This window comes from Manduca sexta, chromosome 14, assembly GCF_014839805.1.
Source record: "Manduca sexta isolate Smith_Timp_Sample1 chromosome 14, JHU_Msex_v1.0, whole genome shotgun sequence".
Classification (NCBI taxonomy): domain Eukaryota; kingdom Metazoa; phylum Arthropoda; class Insecta; order Lepidoptera; family Sphingidae; genus Manduca; species Manduca sexta.
The window spans coordinates 4,189,030-4,215,284 of NC_051128.1; the positions used below are offsets into that span (position 1 = coordinate 4,189,030).

Below are 26,255 nucleotides of genomic sequence, written 5' to 3' on the forward strand. Positions count from 1 at the left end.
ATAGTCTTAATATTTGTCGATATATTAATTATATTTATTTTATTCGCATTGCTTTCTTTATAATAAATTTTGACTTCATATACATAAGGATAGATGGACAACAAAGTGATCTTATAAGGGATCTATTTGAGGTATTGAATACTAAAAATAAAAAAAAATCGAGTTTCTGTAAAATAAAAACTATGACTTTAATCCATACACAGTAGAAAAATACATTTTTTTATTATGCTGTTCATAGTTACTATATTTCTATTAAATAATAAACCGTATAAATAATTTTATCAAATTCACGACCTTGAAAAAAAATCTTAAATTAGTTTAAAAAAGCAATGGAAGGTAAACATTTTTCAATTGGTTTTTTATCAATCAAGGAAAGTGTCAAGACACACAGGTGACTTAATAAATGAATCCAATTAATCACACTACATTTAATTAGAGTCCCATCGAAAACACGGATGTGCTAGCCAACACCCAAATATCACGTTCACCTTGTACGCTAACAGATCATATTGAAGCTCCCAGCATCTTTCTTGCAAAATAATGCTAATGGTTCGGCACAGCGATGTTGCTCGAGTATAAAACGGCTGGCTGTTTATTTTATAATCACAGTTATACATCGTCCGTTAACTTTGACACATACAATATGGTGAGTGAGCTTGCATCAGGTTCGACCCGCGCAAAATCTCGTAATCTCGTCTTTCCGTAAAATTATGTGACACTACTGAATTCTATTGTTTATTTAGTTTCGAAAAAAAAGCAATTTTATTAATTATATTTCAATAAAGTAAATTATTTTGAATATGGCGCATAATTGTCGATGAAAATATTCCAGTTTAATTAATTATATTGTATTAAAATTAATAAAGGTAAATTATTTTGAATATCGAATGAAATGTTCCATAAATATATTTTCTTTTAAAAAAATGTTGCTTTATCTTTAAATTTTTCAATTAATAAAATTAAAATTATAACTTAGAGTTCCAAATCTTGCTCTTTTATGCAAAAATCATTACTCAATTGTTTTATATATTTTTGATTTGCAGAAATACTTCATTGTCCTCGCTTTGGTGGCTGCCGCCGCGGCTGACGTCTCCCACATCGTTCGTCACGCTGACGCCGATGCGCAAATCGTCAAGCAAGACTCTGACGTCTTCCCCGACCAATACCAATACTCATACGAATCCAGCAACGGCATCGCCGGACAGGAATCTGGTGTCCTGAAGAACGTTGGCCGTGTAAGTATTCCATTTATTATATTTTTATTCCAATATGTTATTAGTTAGTAATACCTTCGCTATATGTAACTTAAAATGAATTTAATATACACTATCTTCGAAATATGGGGAACAGGAATCGCGATAAAATAGGTTTACAAGTATTGAATTAATGGATTTATTGTGTAGTTTTGTATTCGTATTATATTTATCGATAGCTTTAGCAACACTATTTGGGTGGTAATTGTTTTGTTTGAGTTCCCCGGAATTGGTTTTGTGGTATGCATAGAATTACATAGGGCCGAAATACCCTCAGTCATAGGTGAAACTTGTGCATTTTTCAACAAGTGAAAATCTCAATAGTATGCTAGATTCAAAGTAGACGATCTGTATTTGATATACTAATATGACATATGAAATGAAAACATAAAAGGATCAAACTAAACGTAAAACTGGCAAAAAAATATTTTTAAGAGTAATAATTGAATAAAAGTAAAATTTATATAGCTTATAAAAATAACACTATAAATTATTATAATTCCACATAATTATTTAAATTATATTAATATAAAATCTATAATCAATATTCACACGAATTTAAATGACCCGTTCAAGGATAACAAGCATAAAAATAATGAAAGGATGGTCCATAAAAGTCGTAAATTAAGAGTATGTGAGAATCAAGGCCGCAGCCACATGATACGGCAGATGGACCCACGCTCGAAATATGTTAATGTAAAACCTTGGAATTTATTTAAGGCCATATATTAAGGTAATACGGTTGAAATCTCAATATCGCTTTTAAATTTTGTAATAATGTGACTAATATTATTAGTTATCGAGAAATCAAATACTAATCGAATATTTCTGTAGTTTATTTGGAAATGCTTGTAACAATACTTTTTGGACTTTGTACGTACGACTGCAGTAAGAGTATGAGTCGCGTTAACTGTATCAGCTTGGAGTCTTAAACGCCCAATATGGCGATCAAATCGCCCAATATAATTAAGGAACGGAATATGCACACGACGAACATTGAGTGCAAAATTTGCCCCTTTAGAAGCCACAATGCCACCGTGGGCTTTAGTTCCTAAGCCGGTGTGGGGTGTACATAGAGTTAGGGACTCGCCCAATGCTGGTATAACGCTTCACTTCCAAGTGACGATATTTAAATTCAAATTAGTTTATTTCAAATCAGACTTACTTAAAATTATACAATAATAAATAGAATTATAGGAAATTATTATAAATATAGGGTTCTAGAACTGGTGAAAACAACATAACCGCTCCGTCACGCCCAAATGGTGGCGATATTGGTTTTTTCCCGCGAAAGAAAGGGATAAAAGATGAGAATTTATATTTATATAGTGAATTTGTTTGGTCAGGAGGACGAAGCCATCTCCGTCCAGGGCTCCAACAGCTACATCTCCCCCGAGGGTGAGCACATCCAGCTGTCCTACGTCGCCGACGAGAACGGATACCAACCCCAGGTTAGTATTTCTAAATATCATTTTAATATAAAGTTAGACTACTTGCAGCAATGTAACGCAAGAACCCGATCTAAAGGGAATATTTGAGTTCTATAGATAGGCTTACTTGCGTCTTTTGCAAATTTTGCAGAAGTTAGCTTGCCGTGATTGTGACAGTTTTCTTGCGGCTTGCTTCTTCTGCAAGTTTTCTTATAATCTAAAACCAGCTTAAAGCAAGGCAAATCTGTACTATAAATGTGAGAGTAACTGTCGGTTATGCTTTCTCGGCTCAATGAGTCGCTCTTGATATTTGGTACCCTGAATTTCTAAAATTTACTTATTTTTTAAAAAAATAGTTTCGCATATCAGATTCATGCTTATTATTGAAATCGATTACTTACATTCTTTAAAAATTCACGCCGACAGTATATTATATACAATTATGGAGAATTTAATGAAGCTGAACGCCGACCTCTCATAATTAATGTTTTACTTTTTAAAAAAAGCAACTTTATTACCTTTATAGTAAACATAAATTGTTTTGTTCCAGGGATCCCATCTGCCCACCCCTCCCCCTCCCCAGCCCATCCCTGACTACATCATCAGGAGCTTGGAGTACATCGCTGCCCACCCCCCCGCGCCTGAACCCGCCAGGAGGGCCTAAGATATTAAACTACTATGAAAACATCAAAAATGAAACTGCCTATCTTGTTATCTCTAGTCGCAATTATGTAAATGTTCTAAAATAAAAAGGAACTAGGTACAGTACATATGTTTTGTTTTTTTTTTCATCTTAACCGATTTCAAATACGAGGTGATTTCATCGCATGTTTTAAATGTAATTATGTTATCCCGAGTTTGACAAAATGATAGGTTTATCTTCTGAGTATAAGGTTTTTTTTTCATCTTAACCGATTTCAAAAAAGAGGTGAATTCATCGCATTTTTGAAATGTAACTATGTTATCCCGAATTTGACAAAATGATAGAGTTTTCGTCTGATTATCAGTACGGAGTCTAGAATTTGTGGCCGATATGGCGATAATCCCGCCCCCTATCACGTGGGACCGAACAGCCACGGCGAATAGTGGGTGTCCTGGTTACATTTTTACCCTTTGGGAATATAGGCGTGATGTTTCTATATTGACAGTTGAAAGTCTAATTATTTTTTTTTTCGAAAAATATTAACTAGTTTAAAAAAACATAAAAAAGTACTGATTGGAAATATGTATGAAACAGTGTCGCAAAAAAATATCGCCTAAATCAATTAGCTTCTCAACCGACGATACTTTGTTTACTAAATTTCAGATAGTTATATTAACTTTAAACTGTTAATCATGCTGGAATTGAACACCTGACCTACTGGTACTGAGGCTCCTTTTATACCTCAAAGGTCGTCTGTGATGTAATTGAGCAATAAAGATGATTGCTATTTACATTGTATTCATAAGTCAAAACATGATGCATTGTGATGAATTTTGCGAAGGCGAAAGGTCATCAGTGAATAACAATCAATTTTTTAAGGAAATTAAATGGTAGATGCGAATCGAACTCGACTATCGAAAGTTCCGTAGTCTAAAATAAATTTTATTATTTGCATATTAAGGTTTTCAATTTAAAAATATAAACATAATTAATAATCGTTATTTTTATACGGACACGCCAATTGCATTCTACTGCACTAGACGGTAAATTCACATAGAACATTGATCGACGAGAGGTGATATCCCTTGCCATTCGACATAATTTTGCCCGTCTGTTCGAATCTGAGTATATTATGTATACCAATTTTGTATGCAGTCAAAGATTCAAAATTAATAGGGTTAGTTGAAGTATCATAATATAAGTTTAGTTTTTAATTTTAATCGAAATAATTTTGGCCACGTTCGACAGATGGCGCTATTTCGTATTTTTTTTTATTACTTTCAATCCTGAGCCTAACCCTATCTTGCACCTAACAATTTTGATTTGTTGGTTTTTAAAATTTATCATGAAATAATAAGTTAAATTTTGTGCATTGCGCGTGTCCACATTACAAAGGAGTACTAACGTCATCCTTATTCGTAAATCTAAATATTTCCGCGCGCCGTCAAGTGTGGCACGAATTGCTCAAGGCCATTTGCCTGGGGTCTTAAGGCAGCCACTGATTACGAAGCGCAATAGCAAGCTGACATGACACTGATTTCTGTGGTACTAATCTAGTTGGTCTACCGATGCTGTAGACATTTGTCTACAGAATAACTCCACCACTATTCTTTGAAAACGTTTTATACAAATTCAAAACACAAATGTATAACAGTTTATTCGATAAGTGTCCATGTCACGCGATGTCGCCATCAATGTGTGAAAGACGGATTCTTCAAAATTGTCCTTAAAAACGTTTTTTAACGCTAATTGCTTTTAATTTCCATAAAATAGTGGACATTAATCAAATTAAATGTGTTAAATGCTTTCAAATAATGACCGTTGTGGTTACGTATTCCCCTAACACTAACATATTGGAGTACATTATTATTTAGGTTTGAATAGGTTAGGTTAGGTTAGGATTTGTGATATGAAGTCAGAATAATATAATTTTGAAGCGGTGTGTGTATATAACGAGTATAATTTAGCCAATTTTACTCCATATGATGTAATGTAGTTAAAACCTATAGAATAAAAAGGTACTAGGTTTTGTTAAATAAATCCCAGATCGAATATGGTAACTCGTTGGTTTAAGTATTCAATCAATAATGTACTATCTTCAAAACAAGATCCATACATGCCTAAGGGGTAGGCAGAGGTACAACTAATATTTCTTGCCATTCATACTGTATTATTAATTATAATTACCAGCCCACATGGTAACGTGTTCTAACGCTACCTCTTAATGAGGACGCTATAAATATTTCAAACAATATCATGTTAGCGAAACCAGGGCTGGTTCATTTAATATCTCTGTTAAATTACACTGTGATTTTAGTAACATCATTTGTTTGATGTGGTAGCATGTTAGTATAATGAGTGTATGTAACAGGAGTCTTCCAATGTTGTTACTTTTTTCCTCTGTTGTTATCCCTTAAGGGCAGAATTTGGTTTCATGATTCCGACCGAGCTGATGAAAATCCTCTCTGAAGAGTCTGGAACAACTAATTCTATTAGAATGAACAGTTTATGTTCTGCTTGATCTAAGACTCAAACCCATGATCTTCGTATCCATCACCCCCACATATTTTTTACTCGACTTTTTCTCTATTTTGTATACACGGTCATTTTCATATTACGTAAATAAATGAAAGCACTTGTCTCCACACTAAGTTGGTGTAAAGCATAAACTTCACAAAGATACAATTACAAGTAAATACAAAACAAATTCAAACACATTACAGTATAAAAAAAAATAATAAAATAATAGAATGTAGTATATGGTTTCATTAGTAACGCAATATTAAAATGAGCCTGTATATATAATAGCCGTACCAAATACTTAAAGCTTGACAACAAAGGCTCATTGAGTAAGCGATGCACAGAAGAGGCTACACAAGGGCTGCGCGGGGATGCGCGGGGGCGGGTGCTTTGTAAATATTGCCCCAAAACCAACACGCTTCATTAGCAATGAGTGATGTAATTAATTTCAGTGCGATGAAAAGCGTAATCGATAGCATACCTTGTCTGAGGTTTTGAGAGATGAATTCAGGGTGATGGGTGTATTCATAATTTGGAAATAAACAAGAAAAAGGTATTTCTGCGTCATATAGAAATACGGAAGAAGTTCTTTGCTGTTTTATACCAAATTACAAGTACTGGAACAAAACATTGTTCCATGATAGAATACCTATAATTATCTAAATACAATTGGTCTGTATGCCATGGCCTAGCGTATTTAACTGATATACGTTTACTTCTAAAATCGTCTACAATAGTCAGATTAGCATTGAATACAATGAATTTATCGTGAAACAAATAGTCCCATTCAATACAGTTACTCATCAACAAAATATTTAGACAGACGCTTATTTCAAACTCATTTCGCCGGATGCAAAACCACGGAGCGAGTTGCGTAATTCCATTAAATGCATTTGAGTTCCCACTCAAAGCGGCCGACTTATCGAATTTGGCGTTTGCCAAATACGTATGAAATGGGGATTCATCGAGCGTGGGTGATGAAATATGGAGGGATGCTATGCCGATGATCTACTGGATAATTGGTTGAGGTGATTGTAGCACCGTATTTTATTGTAGGTAGAACAGTTCCTGAAACGCAAACAAATATCCGATGTTATCTGACTAATCTTATAGAAGAGATTTGGATATTTGCTAGAAATTAACACAGAAACTGCTGAGATTTGGACGAATATATCCATACAGCCACATGTCCTGGAATAATCTATTGGATAATATAATTTACAAGGTGTTAAGACATTAATAGCATAAGGATGCTATCAATGACTAATTTTGAATGTCACATTTGATTTTTTTTAGCTCAAATAATATATAAGGTTATAGTCAACACAAGGTTGTTCATTTATATTATTCATTGTTCATAATTTTTATTCATAAGATCCATTATGTTTATGTTAAGTTTAATAATACAATTGACACTATCTTGGGTGTGCTTCTCGAGATATTTCGTTAGTTACATCATCCTTTTTCGTAATTTTATATGTTGAAAAATTTTTAAATCTTTAACATGACTTTAATGTTGCCAGTTGTGTTTTATGCTACTTGTTAACTTGTCGAGTTTTATTGTCTAGTGTTTGAATTTATGTGATTTTGTATTGGCAGACCTTCGTTTATGTAAATCTTGCTGGATTTTAGATAGAATTATTCTAAAACACGAGGAAACTAAATTCTAACTTATTCCTAAATGAAATGGTCTTATTTGAATCACACTACCTAGTTGGTATTAAGATTTTTATTTCCTTAAAGCGGGCAGGTCTACAAGGAAAACCTATTTTTATAAATTATAGGCATTATTTACTTAGCCTAAATCCTTAAGATCGTTTTGTATATCAATAATTTATAGTATACCATCCAGTTTATGAAACGGAAAAGTAACTATTCAAATAAATGCGATAAAATTGCCGCAATACAAACGTCTAAATTGAAAGCCAAGAATTGCCGAAACAACTTAATTTCACCATTATCATCAGCCGCAGGATGTCCATTACTGAACATGGGTCTCCTCCAAAGATTTTCAGATCGACCTATTGGAAGCGGCCCACATCCGGCAACCTCCTGCGACTTATATGAGGTCATCTGTCCACCTCGTCTTCAACTAAATTTAGACTAAAGTAATAGTAACTTTGACTGTCAAAAAAGTTGCCATTAGTAAACAAAAATAACATAACTTTTGCACACACGTAGACGGTAGAATATAACTCGATTCCTTAACGTACGCATGAGAAAATATAGGAAATGGATCGTACGGTTACGAATAAATTTTCATTTACATACATTTGCCAACGTCGTTGTATGGCGAAGGTGACTTCCTGTAATAAAATAAAATTGCCTTTTTGATCGTGTATCCGTATGAACTCAATAAACAGGTTGTTATTTTGAACATGCTGTGTATGGATTTTAGATTATATTGCCTAAAAGTCTGCTAGGCTAGTTCTGAGATACTGTCTGTCCAAGAGTTGATCTAGTATGGAATGGCAACTAGTTGCTAATTAGGATGATTTAAATTTTATGAATGAAATTTATAAAAATGTATTTTAATTACTTGAAACTATTGCATTTAGAAATTATTTTCTTCACAATTATAATATGATTCGTTTCGCGGAATTCAGTTTAACAACCAACACATCTTCGAACGTAATTATTTCGAACATACCCAGTGTCAAATCAGTTTGATATGCTGAGAATACCAGCTCATTTGAGTCATATAGAGTGTAGGCAAGTCAAGTTTTATGAACAGACGGACAGTTTTAGTATTATAAACGCTTTGATTTCAGTCCGGTTCGTGCCCAGCGAAAACTGACGCGAAACTTTGTTGTTGCTGTTTATTTTTTCCAAAGAACGAGCAGGTTGATATGATGTTTATTTAATATTCATAGTAGATCAGTAGCAAAGGGTCCATTAATCCCGATTCCTGTCGATTTTCCTTTAATTAGAATCTAAAATTCATCCGTACGGTTTGCACACTGCATTTATGCATATTAGTACCTATCTATTGTGTCGGATTCCTCTGGAAAATTTCACCATTCACCAGTGCCGTCTATATATCCATAATGTCTACCATAATAACTGGTTCGCTGCCATTCGAAAGCAAGAAATAGTACTTATCAAGAATTGGAGCTTATTAAAGAGATACGTGTTTTGGCCTCGAGAGATCTCACACGAACACCTTTCTCAATAATTAATGCTTCTCCTTGAAAAGCAGTGTGATCACTTCCATTAGATTATCTGGTTATTTAGCTACTCTATCCACTTAAGGAGAATCGTCTTAAACACGGATATAAGCCTTAGTATCTATTGGGATACATAGCTTACTATATTGTCATCGGAACATAGAATTAATCGTTTAAGCGCTGAAATTGGAAGCGAGATCTCGACGATTAGATTCAATGGCCTCTCCACTCTGATGTGTACTTTATGACAGATTATATTACGATTTATATTTGATTAATATTGGAATTAATTTACGATCCGTCAGTTTCATTGGATTGATGTTAACAATACTTTCTTGATAAACAGCGTCTGCCAATATGCTTTGGTAACAACGCTTTTGCTCGCGGCTTTCCTGGAATAAAGGTGGGTCTATATGTTTTCCCAAAATATTAAACATGTGTTTTAAATCTTATAAAAAAGAAAATAATATATCATCTTAAATAAGTTAGAGAGGGAAACAAATTACAGTCCTTCAAAACAAGAGTGAGACCAAGTTATAAACCAAGTCCACGAGTAAAAAGCTAGAGATTTTCCCCGTCGCCACACTCGGATTGCCGCTGGCGATACACCCATTGACAGCGACCGATCTCGCAATATACATCACGATCAAGCAATTTCACAGTTGTCGTAACGTATATATGCAACCTTATTACTAGGTACACCTGGGAACCGACGTAGCTACAGGAATCACGATAACACGTGCATTGGCCACTACTACTGTTTCCATAGAATGGCTGATATGAGTATTGAGTACACCTGCATTTTCAACTGTCTAAAAATACTATGTAGCTGTTATGGTCTGTATAGCCAAAGTCGTGATAGCATCAGCTGAAAAATCAATGTCTCGTAGAATAACAGTGTGTAGTAGCAATTATGCGTGAAGAGTCTAATCGATTTCTCCACCTACTTCTTATTCCTACTAGGCTGGCAAAGCGCTTACAATGCTTTGGTACTTTGGGTTTTGTTTGGGAATAGTGATCATCTATCCTGACTTCCTTTTATTAATTAAAAATTGATCATTATAAATTTTGGTTGAGATCGATGAATCAAGATCCGTATTTAAATTATTTTAAATTCTATTTATAGAGTAAAAGATTGAGATTAAAATCGAAGACTATTTACGAAAAATCCCTAACCGTCGACCTATAGTAGGGGTGAGTTTTGCAATGCATGCAGTGATACCAAGCGACGTAACAAGTGAAATGTCTGCATATGTTAAGATATGCTAAACTATTTGTTACTTAACGGGCATGACGTGCCCTTTCATTACTCGAGAGGCTCAGATCTGTGATAAGTTCATTGTTTAGAATACAAGCGTGAGATGTATAATTGATATAATTAATTTCCGGTGCCGAGTAATTCGATATTTTAGTGACACAATAATTAATCATAATCTTTAGTACGTGTACTGTAATGGTTTTTAAAGGTAACCTCAAATTATAGAAGAAGATATTATGAGCCAACGGTCTATGGGTATGTTAAAGATAAGTTCGGGATAGCAACAAACAAAATACAAAATATTATACAATCAAAATCTGTTGTGTAATAGGATTTAAATTCCATCGATGTTCACATCTACCTGTTCTTAAAATAAAGGTGTCGTCAACTTTCACTTCCAATTGTGGCAACTTCCAAATGTAGGTTTCGATGATCGAACAGAAAGCACTTAATGCTTTAGCTAAACAAAGGAACATGTCTGCTCAGTCGGTTAATGTACTGAATGCACTTGAGATACGTCTAAGATAAACCTAGTTAACTACGGGAAATTGCTGGAAGTTTCTAGAACGTCAGTTTCAAAGGTATTAAGGGGTTTACAGTAACGTTGTTCTTTTTTGTATTCATTTTATTTGGGCTATGGAGAGCGAGGTACTGGTTTCAAATCCCAGCTGAGCAACCTATGGGAACAAGCACGGTTAAACATTAAACAAGCAAATATACCGGACATAATAAGACTTAACATCTGATGACTTGGGATGGCGAGTGCAATGGAATATCAAACAATACGTTGTAATTCAAGGTGTTAGATGGTGTTTTTACTGTTTATGGGCAGTCGTATCGCTTACGATCAGGCGAACGGCAAACTCGTCTCGACAAAGCAATAAAAAAAACTAGATCCTTCAGAGGTTAAACGAAAGAACTAGCTAAGAAATTGACTATTATAATATACCCCATAGAATCATCAGTTAGCAAAGTTAAAAACCTCACCACTTTATTAAGCTTCAAAAATTTTCCACTAAACGGAGATAGTAGACCACTCCAATCTAAAATAGATTGTGTTAGCAGACGAGATGAGTTCCGAAGACCTTTCTATTGATTTTCATTTGATATTTTTAGTCACGCGATGCAGCTATGAAGGAACGAGCACTCTACGTGTTAGTCTACAGGGAAAATATTAATGTAAAAGAAGAGGTTGGCATTATTCCATACTCCATTGGTGCGAAGGGGATGGAAAACGTTCGAATAAAATATTCAAAACGGAATTTTTAACCCTCAAAGTAAATTAAAGTGTATGATTGAATTGTTTTGTAGTATTTTGGATAGGAATTGTAGCACGTGCCGTTTATAAAAGTAGTGTCATTGAGAATTGAATTCGTCTTTATTGTTTCCAATCGAAGATAATGAAGAAAATTTTAAGATTATTCTAAATCAGATTCGCTTTTTGTTCATAAATGTGTGTTTTATTTTAAGTGGAGGAATTTGGACTTTTGATGGTCAGAATACTAATTACTATGGTGGCATGACTGATGTGACAAACATTGCATATGCAAGTGTTTACAAGAGTACCTCTTAACTTGTAAGTGAAATTGTATTAATCTCCGAATGATTTTAATCAGACAACATATCATCAAATTTATTTATAAAAGAACTTGACTAATTTTATTCAGTTTATGTGGATGAAAATTGAGAGTCGAATCAAAGCGCTCGTACCTTATTCCTCGTTTCGATAGTATGTTTGCAACGATATTTTGAAATCGACAAAAGTATCATCTTAAACATCTTAAATTAATATATAATAGATTATTATCAGGAGCAAAAATATATTAGAGTATACAAAACATAAATTAATATAAAATAAAAATCATCCTACTAATAATAGGTTGTTCCTCTTTCACGAAAAAACTGCTGAACAGATTTGGATGAAACTTTACAGTAACATCGGTTGTACATCAGAATAACACATAGGCTACAATTTATAATGATTTGTGTGATTTGGTCTTAATATAACGATACATATCAAGTAAATAAAAAAATGTATCCCGGAAAACACCTTCACGTGGGCGAAGCAGCTAGCAAAACCTAGTAATATATGAAATGAAAAAGTATGATGAAAATAAACATATATTTTAAAGCGATAACAACCGCACAACAAAAAAATAAAGGATAAAAATTCACAAAATGTAGAGCGTAGAGCGACCCTAATATACGTGATATTATTTAAATAACGAGAAGGTTCAACCACTACGCATGAAGTTAATTCGTCGGAATAACTTTTAAAGGGGAGGTAGCTGTTGAATTTAAATTAATTTTAATTTAATGCCAGGATAAAATTAATTTGTTAATCTAGTTTGTCAAAACCTATATCGTAAGCTTGTTTTTGGAGTCTTCATGTTACTTACGGCTATCGGTTTTAGTAATCACGACTCGAATATAAAATATCCAGAAAGTTCAAGATCCGTAATGTTCTAAGTTCTCCTTGAAGTACAAAAAGTTACTGTTCGTATATTTTTAGATTGGAAAAACACACTTCGTTTTGTTCGGAATTAAATATTCTGCAGTATGTGCCGATGAGCTTGTCCGTATCATACTGCATTATGTGACGGTTAATAATATTCTTATTTTCTTTGTTATTTTGAAAAATTAGGAAATTCAGAAACATATTTTTTTTGTCGACGGCTCACGACATTTTGGCATCTCTGCACCTCATGATAAGTAAAAAGAAGCCGTAAAATACGCGGATCGGCAAGGAATAATCACCCTCGAACGGTCGGCACAGTTATGCCGGCCTAATTAATTGCTTCTTCAGGTTCCAAACTTTTTGTAATTTCTGCATTATTTACAATGTTTTTGATTTCTTTCAGGTCCTCAACAACATTCAAGTCACGTTACTGGTTTTACAGATAGCATATGTTTAGTAGTCTATTTTTTTGCAAAAATATTACACGCCAGCTCACGTTGACCGCTGTTTGCAGACTCGAAAGTAACGACAGTCATATATTTGGTAAATTCTCGCAGGTCACAACAATCTGGTTACAAAAGCTACGCTTATAAGTAGGGGAACGCGGTGTGCCCAGATTTCATCTCGTGACAGTTTTATGGTGCGTTGTCGAACAATTTATGTTCAATGGATACAAATTGCATATTTGTTTCATATTTGAATGTGAGGTTGGCGAATCATGTTATTTGATTAAAGTATGGTTAAACAGGAACCATCTTAAACCTCTCAACTAAGGAATGGGTGGTTACGAATCCTCTGTCGATCTTTAATAGATGGTAGATTCCACATGTGCCATAACCAGAATCATAACTCACGAAAAATACACACATAACTTTAGAAAACTCAGAGGTGCGTGCCCTTGGGTTTTTGTACCTGCGGACATTCGTCTCGGCAGTCCATTCCACTCCCAACTAAGCTATCGCCGCTTTTTAAATGAATTTACATACGTTTAATTGAAAATGAGTAAATTGACACTGTCAAATCGTCAAACAGATTATGTTAACATAACTCAATTTAAGTTGTATTAAACCGCAACACACCGAATGTCTCGGTGGCGTAGTTGTAGTACGGTACGAGTGCAGTGCTGAGGTCTTGGGTTCGATCGAGTTCGGGTAAAGTGTTATTGGGTTTTCTACTCAGTATAAGCCTGGAATTTGTGCCCAGTGTGGAGATAGGCTCGCCCTCTATCACATCATGGGACGGAACACATACGGCGGATAGTGGGTACACCAGTTGCGTCTCTGTTTACCCCTTTGGGGATAAAAGGCGCGAGTGTGTACGTAAAACCGCAACTCTTCCCGTAAAACAACTAAAACACATAAAATTTTAATTTGAATTTGTATTTTCCGAAAAACATTCCGTAAAGGTTGAATATGAGCAGTTATTATAAACATACGAGCCTTTTAGGGTTAAGAGGCCGCACTCTGTTTACAATTCATTTTCGTATGGTTTTTATTTTTTTAGGGTACGCATGACATGTGTCTTGATGTGGCTGTTTGGGGTTAAAAACCAAGTTAACTGGGCTTGATAGAATTCGTGGTATACGGCTAAGGATTTTTTCAAAAATAGTACTGTCCCAGAAAATTCTAGGGCGTTTCGTTCCCTGGACCTGGAGAGTTTCGTTTCATGTCAATCTCAATTTTTAACCTACGGGATTTTAATTTGCTCTTAATTCTATACACGTGAGAGAATACGACACTAACATCATCATTATTAAATTTGTAAGTCCAAATAAAATAGGGCTTGTCTAATTATGGAATTGAAAACCTTTCCTTGTGAAGTACAACTTATTCAGCAGAAACTTACCACCAATATTGTATACTGTCCCTTTCTAGACTGATACGACTTCCATAAGAACATATTTAGGGTCGACTTATACTTACCTGAGATGGACTATTTTAAATTATTTTTTTCTATATTTATCAAAATGTAAAGTTTTTTTCAAAATTGAATTAAAGTTTTGACAATGCGGTTGAACTTTTAAGTTCTTTAAAACTTTTTTGACTTATCCTGTGATGTATGTAGACGGTTTTTAAATTACCTTTTATCGCGCAGACATTTTTTCAATTTTACTTTGAATGTAAATCATAAAAGCAGTGAGATATCTGGATTTTCAACATCGTAATTTATTCTGCTTGATGTAAATTGTTTTTATTATCTCTCGGAGACAAAAGAAAGATGCGCGCGGCGTGACTTAAAATATCTCAAATAAATTCTGAATATAATACCGGCTTTGTTACTAAGTTGAGAAAGACATCAATTAATAAAACCAGTTTTTACATTATAATATATTGAAATCTAATAATATGCATTATTCATTTTTTACAAATAGGTACGTTTGAATTAAGAAAGAATTAAATTATAATATTTCGCACGACCTGCTAGAAATTTTATATCAAATTTACAAATAGTTTCTAAGTAATTTTGAAACCAACATGATTCTGAAGAAAAAGTCATGCGCGTGGTCGAAATGTTCATCGCGCATGCGTCATAACCATGGCGTCTAACAAATGACAGTTTTGACAACAAAACCGACGGGACATCTCTGTGTCTGTTTTATGTAAAAAAAGTTGTTATTACTATCGATATTTTAAAGCAATACGTTATATTTTTCTTCTATTTATTTAATTCTGTGAATGGTTAAAAAGAAATGTGAAAATAAAGTGTGGTTTGTAGCATAACCTCACATATTAGTGTTTATGTTTCATATACTACAATGTAAATAAATTTAAACTTGTTTGTGTTGCATAGTTCGGTCTAAAGTTCCTTCGAGTGTTAATTTCGGACTTAAGCGGGGAAGGTAGCAACAACGGCGTTGAACACCGTAAAGGTTTGTGATGTTTTAAGTTCTAATATTAGGTATACAATACTAAACTAAATTGTGTCATAAAATTTTATAATTTAATTAGAGAATATTATTTCAAATTACTAGAATATTTCATCAATTTCTTTTAAACTTACATGTTGGAGTAGACTAGTTTATGCGGTAATATATTGTATATATTGATTTGTTAAATGAATTACAGTATAATCATAATAATATTAAATTTAATGCGTATTATGTACCTAATGTTGATAAATGTTACCAATTTTTAGTATTGAATCGACAAACATAATTTCATTTAAATTTGACCTACTGATACCAACAAAACAGAACATAACTAATTTAAAATATTACTAGGTTTTGTATTATACTGGATTTGCTTTATTTCAGACATATTGTAGTTCGAATCGCAATTAGGAAAATTATTTCGTCCTCATATTTATTGCAATACTTAAGCCACTGTGATAATCGAATATTGGAATAAAAACTCTTATTTTGTGGAACTCCAAATCTTGGCTCGAAGTCATTTTGAGTGACTTTAAATTTAATAAAACTTTTCTAATTAGATCTTGTGTTCTGGGCATGGTAGTGTTCGAAAACCATAAAGGTGAAGTTAAGAAGTTTAAAGGATTTTAAAAGAAATGCACCCTCAATAATAACGAATGAATCGCATTCGTTATTACATCAACAACTTACCGCGATTTATAATGACTGATAAATATATAACATATCTAAATAAATAATTAAATATATAAAAATATAACTCATTGCTGAAAGTATCCTGCAATGGTAAATTTACTATTGCAAGAAGCTGTAAGCATGGTTTCCTGGTAATAGAATCACATACTGCCCCATCATGGGACGAAGAAACCGCCATAGTTCTTGTGTGCTAGTTGCGCCATACAAACATATTATCAAATAAAAACGTGTCTAATAAATGTAACCTGAAGCTTTGACAATCGTATATCATATTTCTTTCCTTTTCATTGTAACTGACATGGTAACAACGAAACACGTTATAATTAAAATGGTAGTAAACACAAGGTCGCCGCGGGCTGAAGGACGCCGACTTCTATGGTAGCAGGGCCAAGACGTCGCGTCGTCTATATTAAGGTCGTTATCAGCCGGAGTACAGAGCCCCTTTGTGTGTTCTGCGAACCTGGTAGTTTCATTTTGCTTTTATACTATAGAATACCGATGTGAAATCTTTCTGTTGGTTAGCTCAAGGGTATGTAAGCAGTACCAATGCCGGTCAGGAAATTTATACATAATATTATTAAACAAAGTCCTCTTTTCTATCTGTCTGTTATGGATTTTCCCAAACTCCATTCAGTAAGCGGATTTTTATGAAATATTATATGGAGATTGTTAAGGACCCCAGAAAGGTCGTAAGCTGCCTCGGTGGAGTAATTGTATTACGTTAGGACTGCAGTGCTGAGGTCTCGGGTTCGATCCCCGAGTCACGCAAAGTGATATTAAGTTTTTCCACTCAGCATCAGCCCGGAGTCTGGAATTTATGTCCGATATGGCGATATGCTCGCCCCCTATCACATCATGGGGAAGAATAAACACGGCGGAAAGTAGGTGCAGGTGTATGCCGTACGGGCAACCCCTTCTGCCGAGTCGGGGATAAAATGCGTGTGTGTGTTCATGGTATAATTTCCATATCTCTTCTTTATTTCTGAACATAACTATTCCCATAAGCTTGGGTGAACATATCTCCTAAGCATCGTCGGTAATTTACTACGCGTCTATTTATTCATAAGACCCGGTTCAGATGACAAGCAGTAGTATGTGAATGGCCCGATCAAAATAATACTAAATCCGTGTAGATGTAAACGCCCGTCTAAGCGCCATCGCATATATGGCGGAGCGAAGTAGAGCAAACAATAAATTGCATTACATTGTTGTGTTAATTGATTTTGAATATTATTTCAATGATAATAATGTAGATAATAGTTTGACAGTAAAAGAATCTCTGCGCCGACCCTAAAGCTTGTCTTTTTTACAAGGTCATCAAAGTCCAGTGCGGCGTCAAAGACTTTTCTCAAAATAAATGTGTCACTGAGAAACTTATCTAGGTTAAAAAGTACCCTATATTATGTTAACCCTGGCATTTTATCTGTGTTCTATTTTCAATGATTTGGCATTGAAATTCATTTAGCAGTTAATTCGTTTATTTCTAACGATATTATTCAACGAATTATTCACAATTTTAATATTATCGTATGATTCACGTCAGATTAGTTTCCTTTGTTTTTTCAACTTTCGCCGAGTTTTTATGATTATAAAAAAAATTGAGGGAGTTTCGTTAGTTTCAGTTTTAAACGAAAACAAGGCAAATCCAATTATCAAAAATTACATTGCGTGCGGTGTTTTTCTGTTCGATGTAAGTTTTTACTAATCCAATTTCGGTATCGTATCGACGAACGCGGCTGAATGGAGTTCTACCTTCGTTTTTAAAAAGTAAAATCCGCATTATTTTTTATTATCTTGTTGATATCATAAATATGTTTTGTTCTGGCCGAAGTATGCGTTATGAACTTACACACACGCCTTTTATCCCCAAAGGGGTGGGTAGAAGCGCAACTGGTGCTCCCATTTTCCGACGTGTGCATCGACTTACTACGTTTTAGAGAGGGAGTTTATTACCATATTGGCCACAAATTCCGGACTCCGGACTGATTGAGTAAAAAAAAACAAATATCATTTTATCTGACTCGGGTATCAAACCCGAGACCTCAGCACTGCAGTCTTACCGTAATAAAACTACGCCACCAGGGAAAGCTAAAAAAAAAGGCTTTCGTTTATGAACTTGACCATAATTTTTTTCACTAGAGCTCTATACGGCCAGTCACTTTTTGTCCGTTTATATATCTAAATAAAATTTATTATAATTGTTATCTGTGATTTAAAAAATACGAAGGCCGTATACTTACTAACCTTTTATGTGTATTCACTGACATATCACCAGATATAAAAAAAAATAGTTTAAATTAAATATTGTGAAATTTACATTTTATTTTGAACATTAATAAATTATTGAATATATTATCATATATTTTTAAATATTTAAATCAATCGATCATCACGTCTTAATAGCATAATCTTCACGTGATATACACGGGTCTGATCAAACTATTTTTAAAGTGCTATTTTAAAATTTATAAATTATAGTAACTATAATATTCATTATTCATGCAGTTGCTAAGTCGTGCTGTTTCTTCCAAAACTAGTATACCTTATCTAATAATATAGCACATTCAATGTTTGTTGGTATTTTATGCGCTGCCTTGTCGTTCGTCCCATGTATTTTTTTGCTGGTGGTAGGATATACTTTATATCCGTCCGAATAGCGACCACCGTATACAAGGTGTTAAAACCTTTATTCTTTACTGTTTATTTTTTGCGCCTAAATTTTTTATTGTTTTGAATGACGAGACGAGTTTGCCCCTCGCCTGATGGTAAGCGATACGACCTATAAACAGTAGAATCACCATCCAACACCTTGAATTACAAAGTATTGTTTTGGTATTTACTGCGCTCGCCATCTTGAGACATGAGATATTAAGTCATATTATGTCTAGTAGTTACACTGCCTACAATGTCTTTCAAAGTGGAATACAACATTGAGTACAGACTACAGCTTGGGAGGCGGATTCTCACATAAGAGAGCTACTACCAGTAAAACTATTAGTATATAAAATTAAATTTCAAACGAAAGTTCTAGTTATTTTCGTTTTCCGACAACAATGCGTCTTTTACCATTCAGTTCTTAATATATTATGACGTAAGCCTTCACTTAGCCGTGACCTATATTGCTGTCAAACGCGTAGGTCGCACCATTAAGTCGCATCCTTTTCGAGAAGTTTTCGTCCAACGTAAAAGCGTCATCTTACATTGTTCGTGTGATGGTGGGCGATATAATGTTTATTTGTTAAGATACCTGTCTATAGGTATAAGCAAGACTGTTGTTAGCCGATAGCCCTATCTAGTTGATATGGAGAATGAGATAAGTATGAATTGTAAGTAAAGTCGAGAGCACATGTTCCTTCCCGACTTCTCCTCTCCCGCTTTAACAATAACATAGAGCAGAGCGTAATTGAGCGTACGGAATATTAGGAATGGAATTGGTGAATTCATTGGAGTTTTAGAACCTCTGGTGGGAGGGGGTCAGCTGCCCTTCCCTGCCTCCCTTTGGTGATGCCCTTGAATGTAAGTATATAATATATAATTATATATACCTAATTAGTCATATGTCGCAAAGGTTGGATGATACGTCTCGTAATAACTTATCTGGCTTCGTTTTCAGAATATAGTTTATAGAAATCAAAAAGGAAAAATAACCTTTTTTTTTCATGCTTTAGTTGAAAAATGATCTGTAATAAATTAGATACAAAATTGATTATCCTATGTCAGTAAGAAGTTCCAATGGGAACATTTATCGTACCGTATGTGACGTGCCATCAAGGAAGCCTCTTCATCGGTCATTCATTTGTTAAAAAACGGACTTTAGATTAGTGTTTAAAGGCGACTTACCTGGTATGAATGCCTCGCAAATGGTAGATATGGTTATCCAGTTCCATATCCGTCCCAGGCTGAAATTTGTGTCCGATATGGCGATAGGCTCACCCACATTGCATCGTTGAGCGGAACGTAAGGCGAAAAGCTTCCTCTGCTTACTCGTTTGGAGATAAAAGCGTGATGTTTTTTTGTTTAGTTTGTTAAAAGGTAGATACCTATTAAAATAAAACAACTTTGTACCCATCTAAGATTTGAACTCGGATCCTTCACAGCCGCTCATGTGTTTGACGCTACCACTAGACCAATCCATGACAAATAATGAAAACTATCAGTTTCTGTAACACAACAAAAATCTTCCATAACACATGTAAAATCACAAAGAAACATCGATATTTATTCCTTACATTTCACGTTCAATAGTTACATGAGAATTTATTCTATACGGGAAGGTAACTTTGTATGGGAATAAATTTTGCGTCAAATCATTTGCCTTTCCAATAAAAAGGTAAGAGAAGGATACGATTATTCAAATAAACGCCTATTGGTTTCCAATAGCAATATTACTTTGGTGTTTGAATTTATTCGCAAGGATATTCTAATATTTTATGTACAAATTAGTGGGATTATGTTATTTCTAGCTTAATAATATCAGTCCTGTATAATATACTGTCCCACTACTGGGCACCGGTCTTCTCTACTGCTGAGAGGGTTTAGGCCTAAGACCTCCACGCTGGCCTAGTGCGGATTGGCAGACTTCATATACCTTCGAAATAATGGAGAACATCTTAGGTGGGCAGGTTTTCCCATGATGTTTTCCTTTACCGCTAAAGCAAGCGATAATTTACAAAGAACACCCACATAACGTCAGAAAAATCATCATCAAATCCTATATTTATTATAAGTTAAATACGACTTTATTTTAATTTCATTAATAAAAGATCTAAATTAATATATTATAATTACTATGGCGTCTACCATGGCAAATAATAAATGATGATTGATGAATATTCAATATCAATATACTTTTCACTTTCGTACGACCATAATTATTGTGTGTCGAAATTGAGTAGATGCTACTATTCTTGCCGAAGATCTTGGACGACACATTCGCACATTACAAATATAAATTGTATCGCGAGACGGCTTCAGAGCCCCTACAAGCCGCGAACACCGAACCTAAATATTTTGCGTGTCTGCCGGCTTCTTGCAAGCCCCGTAATAAATATTGTTGGCCTCCCCAAAAAGGGGTTTTTGCCAGTATTCACCCGATGTTTAGGTCGTTAATTACATTATTATAAATACGGGAATGCGCCTGTAATGTGGTATAAAAACTTGTTAAAACAATGCGTTGCCTTTATTTAATGGATCCTCGAATTATTGCTGTATTCGCGTTTGGGAAGCGTCGGAGGATTTCGACACGTGAAAGCTATTTGAGCTTGGGGCCTTGTTTTCCACGAATCTCATGTTTTCCTAGCAACGATAGTTTTTGAAATACTGGATGTGACATTGCACGTAAGGGTAATTTATTTATGTTGTAAATCATAGTACTAACATCATATCAGTTAATACAACTGAGTTAGCATGCGCACTAAATTTAGAACATATCACTTCACTTCAACTGATCACTAGAAGTTATCTCGTATACTTTACAAATTTGTTACAATAATTATATTAGTTAGACTTTAGTTTGAAGTCTCAAGGTAAAGAAAATAATAATAATACCAACAGCAATCTCTTTAAATAACGAAGTACTCAACATAAACAAAACGAATTTCTATTTCTGTTATTTAATCGAGCGTGTTTTGCGGTAGAGGTGGTTGAAAACGTACAACATGTTAGATTTGATTATTTAAAACTTTGTATAGTAAGAAATTTTGTGTGCACGACGTTTATGTCAGAAACAATTGTGGCAAACTGGGAATCTTACTAGATGAGAACAGCACAGCGGGCTTCCGACGTCACAGTATTCACTTGGCTACTTCAGTTAATAGTATTTTACTATACCTATCTAAAGCATGTTGGGCGATGACCTATTGTTAGATAATGTTCAGTCGGTTACTATAGGGAGAGCGGCTTCTTCACCTCCCTATTTACTCAAATTAACTGCCTTATCGGCGTACTTATACTTGTAGACGGTACGAGAGAATACCGCGCCGAGTCCAGGGTTCGAATCTTGTATCGGGCCAGAATAATTGTGACTGGGTTTATACATCTTAAAAATTATATAGTCGTAGCTCGGAGTTAGGAAGTTGTATGTGTTTTATACCCCCGTGCCTCGGAAAACTTACAAAACCGTTGGTGCTGCGCCTGAACTCTCTCCGGTCATGTCGGATTGACATCTCAATCTATAATGTTAGCTAGTGAAGAAACAGAGAGTTCTTGTGTATTGCGCACACACTTGTACACTATAACATCTCCTGTATATTTGGCTGATCTTCGTAGCAATTGGCCGCCGCGGCCGAAATTCGGTTAGGAAAAAATCAATCAATCATTTACTCAAACAAAAAGTGACCACAAAATTAAAACTCATCGTAAAAACCATAATTTAAAAGTGTTAAAATTCACATTTACACAACATTTTAGTTACATAACGAACATTTAGACGAAAATGAAAGCAAGCGTACTCGTAATATTATTGCAGTCTAAGCCCATGTTCATTTGTGGTAGATTTAGAAAGCGTAGTGTTTGACATGAATCTTCAATGAACACGCTAATAAATCACATTTAGTTGTTTGCGGTTTAACATTTAACAAATTGCATAACGTATTTTAAATATTGATAGTTGATATTGTGAGTATTTATGAAGCAATATAATTAGACATATCTTTATTTAAAATTTTAAAATTTGTATAAGATTTATTTGTGTTTTAAATTCCTAGAGTTGTTGCAATTATATATTTTTTCGAGGTGACGCTCGTAAAACCGCAGGCGTAAGTCATTTCTCACATACAGACTCATCGAGTAGTTTTTTTAGGATAAATAATAGCCTATATCAATTAAGAACAAGAAACATCTCCGTGCCAAATTCTATCCAGATTCATTCAGCAATTTCTGGATTTCTTTTAAGAAACGGTAGTCGCTTTCTCTGTCCCTATGTGTGCTTAAATCTTTAAAACTACGCAACGGATTTTGATGCGGTTTTTTTTAATAGATAAAGTGATTCAAGAGGAAGGTTTATATGTATAGTAATAATATCCATTAAATAGTGGAGAAATACTGTTATTTTGTTATGTTATAGCCATGCGAAGCCAGAGCGGGCCGCTATGTTTTTATATACAACGTTCACAGTTTTTCTGTAGTGTATTTAGTATCAGCATTGCACCCGTGCGAAACCGGGGCGGGTCGCTAGTAACACTATAAAAAAATACGAACAAAAACATCCAAAACACGGAACTTATCCAGTGGTTTTATCATAGCACATTATCCGTGTATCCCTTTTATTTGAATGTAAGGTAAATGGCATTATTTATAGCATATATGTAAATGGCTCGGTGTGAAATGGGCTACCCGTAATGTTTGATCGTTTTCGTGATAAAACCAACGTTATACATACGTGGCGGATGGTCGTTTTTCCCTTTATTTGCTTTTCATTTGCATAGTTGATGAATGAGTAACACGTTATAATAAACTTTAGAAGGACCGTCGAATGGGATACAGCTGACCTTGCGTTTTGTGGTTAAAATGGATAGCTTTAATCGTTGTGGGTGGATTATTTATTGCAAATTATCTTTAAGGGTGAAAACAGATTGTGGATAAGATTTATGCATCGTAAATACTTATTAGATTAAATAGGTGTGTTACCTTTACTGGTGTTAGGTCTCTCATATGTGAGAGTCCGCCTGGGTAGATAACATCGCAATATATATTTCTGCCGCCAAGCATCAGTGTGCAGTCACTGCTGTGCTCCGGTTTGAAGAACATTGTCGCCAGTGTAACTATGAACATCATGAGACTTAACACCTCATGTCTCAGGATGGCGAGCGCAATGGAATACTAAACAATACTTGGTAAATCAAGGTGCTGGATGGTATTTCTACTGTTTATGGGCGGTCGTATCGCTTACTATCAAGCGAACGGCAAGCACATCTCATGATTCAAAACAATAAAAAAACAACTTTATAATGCCGGTAAATTTCGAGAGAGATTTCCACGGTACGAGTTCCTTATACTAATACTTTTTAGTATACGGAATTATAAATGTCAAACAGTTCTAGTATCAAACTTATAGCGTAATACGATAATTAATTTGCAGTATTAATTTAAGGTAATACTAAGCCTTACGCGCGTTAAGTCGTAATGATACGCGTGTTCAGCGCAGTTCAGTTTAATAAATAATGAACTAGTATTGAAATATTCACGGGAACCGCAACTGTTTGGTGTGAATGTATAAAATGGTATCGAAATATGTAGAACAGCTGATGGATATCATATGCCCAAGCCTATTGTTCGCAAGGGGTAGGTAGAAATGTGTTGAGGTGTGTGTGTGTGTGTGTACAAATGAGAAATGAAACGAACGAGATTCAAGTGTCGACTACTATATTTTTGTAGTAGTTACAATGCAAAGTGCAATGAACAACATTTGAAAAAAAAATTTTTTTTGTTAACAATGTTTATAATAATATTACAAGTGCACTGCATATATTTATGTAAACTCATACTTTTATCTTGAAAGGGCTGGTAGAGGCGCAAGTATTACAGCGTTGCTACGCTGAGCTTATTTTTAACTACCTTACTATGGCATAGGTCATAACCAGGACAAATTTCAAACGACATTCATATATTTTACTTACAAAAAAAATCTCAGTACTTTGTGGTTCACATTACGTAGATACTTTAAAAAACCTCCTTATTAGTGTAGTGGTAGTGCTTACTGTGTAGTATTACTACTGTATGAGTATATGGGCTGTAATAATATATATCAATAAGGGAGCAATTTGCTCGTTACGTCATCAAGTCAGCAGACCTTACTCTGTTTACGGCGGCGAACATCTTCTCGCAATTACAGGCGTTCTAATTGAAGGGCAGCTTTGGTATTTGTATAGGTAAATAGGGATGTTTTGATTCTTTTCATTCTAATACGAATGCGGATCAAAGAGGTCTTTCGATTAGAAGTCTGGTAATTGAAAAATTCGGTTTTGTCCCCGTACGGAATCTATTTCAGTAGGGGCCCTAGCCCCTTTCTATATAAAAGAATGTATAGGTTCATTTTGACATTGCATTAGTAAATAAAACCACGTATTTATCACCAAACTATTGATTAAAAATAAAAAAAGTGTAAGTGTCGAATAAAACGAAAACATTATTAAAAGGGAGTATTATTTTACACACTCTAATGCCTCTAAGTAATACTTCTCAGAGCATTCGACGCAGCGGCAACATCACGTCACTTTGAGTCAGAAACACACGCACACGCTATATTCGCTACTCCATTGAAAAGTTACATTTGGGGTTGCGTTTTTTAGAGGACGCAACTTTATTTTTTTGAAGTGTAGGGGGGGTCAGTCTAAAGCTAAAACCAAGTTTGTGGGGTCGCCACCCTTGTCCCACGGCCGCCATCTTGAAAATAGGGGTTGAAATGGTTTTTACGATGTATCTCTTAAACTATTTATCTGACAAAAAATGTATAAACATTTTTTGTTGCAAATTAAATTCTCTACAACTTTGGTCTAGTAACTTTTGTCGTAGAACTATAAATAAAAAAGTTATAAGCGAAAATGTTAAGAAATTCAATGTTAAGCAATGTCCATTGCAACGTCATCAGAACGTGTGTTTATAAGGTTCATAATACTTTTTTGTACTCTCATTAATACCCAAATACCCAAGGGACCATTAGGGAACAAAAGAACATCTGCCTGCTATTATTATTATTATTTCTAACCTCTCTTATTGTAAGAATAGCTGATAATATTGTGTTGAAGTTGTCGTAAGTAAGTTTTTTATTAGCATTTTGACTTTTAAAAGTCTTTTAAAAGTCAAAATGCTAATAAAAAAAAAGTAGTTTTCACTAAAGTTAAAATCGTGTCTAAAATCATTCGAAATCGTCTTCACAATTAAAAACAGAATAAAATACATCCGTATTCCGTACGTACAGTAATATGTAGCACAACTAAAAGATATAAGTTGAACGACAACTTCAACA

General features: G+C 34.4%; 2 protein-coding genes across 2 annotated transcripts in view; both read left to right on the plus strand.

Moving 5' to 3' along the window:
* The first annotated feature begins 491 nt into the window (after nt 1-491).
* Nucleotides 492-3,455, plus strand: LOC115456452 (cuticle protein CP14.6-like). The gene is made up of 4 exons (XM_030185534.2): nt 492-646; nt 1,044-1,235; nt 2,600-2,704; nt 3,234-3,455. The coding sequence occupies exons 1-4, from the start codon at nt 563-565 to the stop codon at nt 3,345-3,347; spliced, it is 495 nt and encodes a 164-aa protein (XP_030041394.1). The 5' UTR covers nt 492-562; the 3' UTR covers nt 3,348-3,455.
* Nucleotides 3,456-15,446: 11,991 nt separating this feature from the next.
* LOC115439771 (putative polypeptide N-acetylgalactosaminyltransferase 9) overlaps nt 15,447-26,255 on the plus strand; it is a 230,197-nt gene continuing 219,388 nt past the window's right edge. Inside the window, exon 1 of the mRNA XM_037438703.1 lies at nt 15,447-15,598. The gene's annotated coding sequence lies outside the window, so the exon portion shown is untranslated. The remainder of the gene's footprint in view (nt 15,599-26,255) is intronic.

What these genes read in the sequence shown, in the direction of transcription:
- LOC115456452 (XM_030185534.2), top strand. Translation starts at nt 563, where the DNA reads ATGTTGCTCGAGTATAAAACGGCTGGCTGTTTATTTTATAATCACAGT. An exon ending in TCCTGAAGAACGTTGGCCGT is followed by an intron (nt 1,236 to 2,599) that starts GTAAGTATTCCA and finishes TTGTTTGGTCAG; the next exon opens with GAGGACGAAGCCATCTCCGT. An exon ending in AGAACGGATACCAACCCCAG is followed by an intron (nt 2,705 to 3,233) that starts GTTAGTATTTCT and finishes GTTTTGTTCCAG; the next exon opens with GGATCCCATCTGCCCACCCC.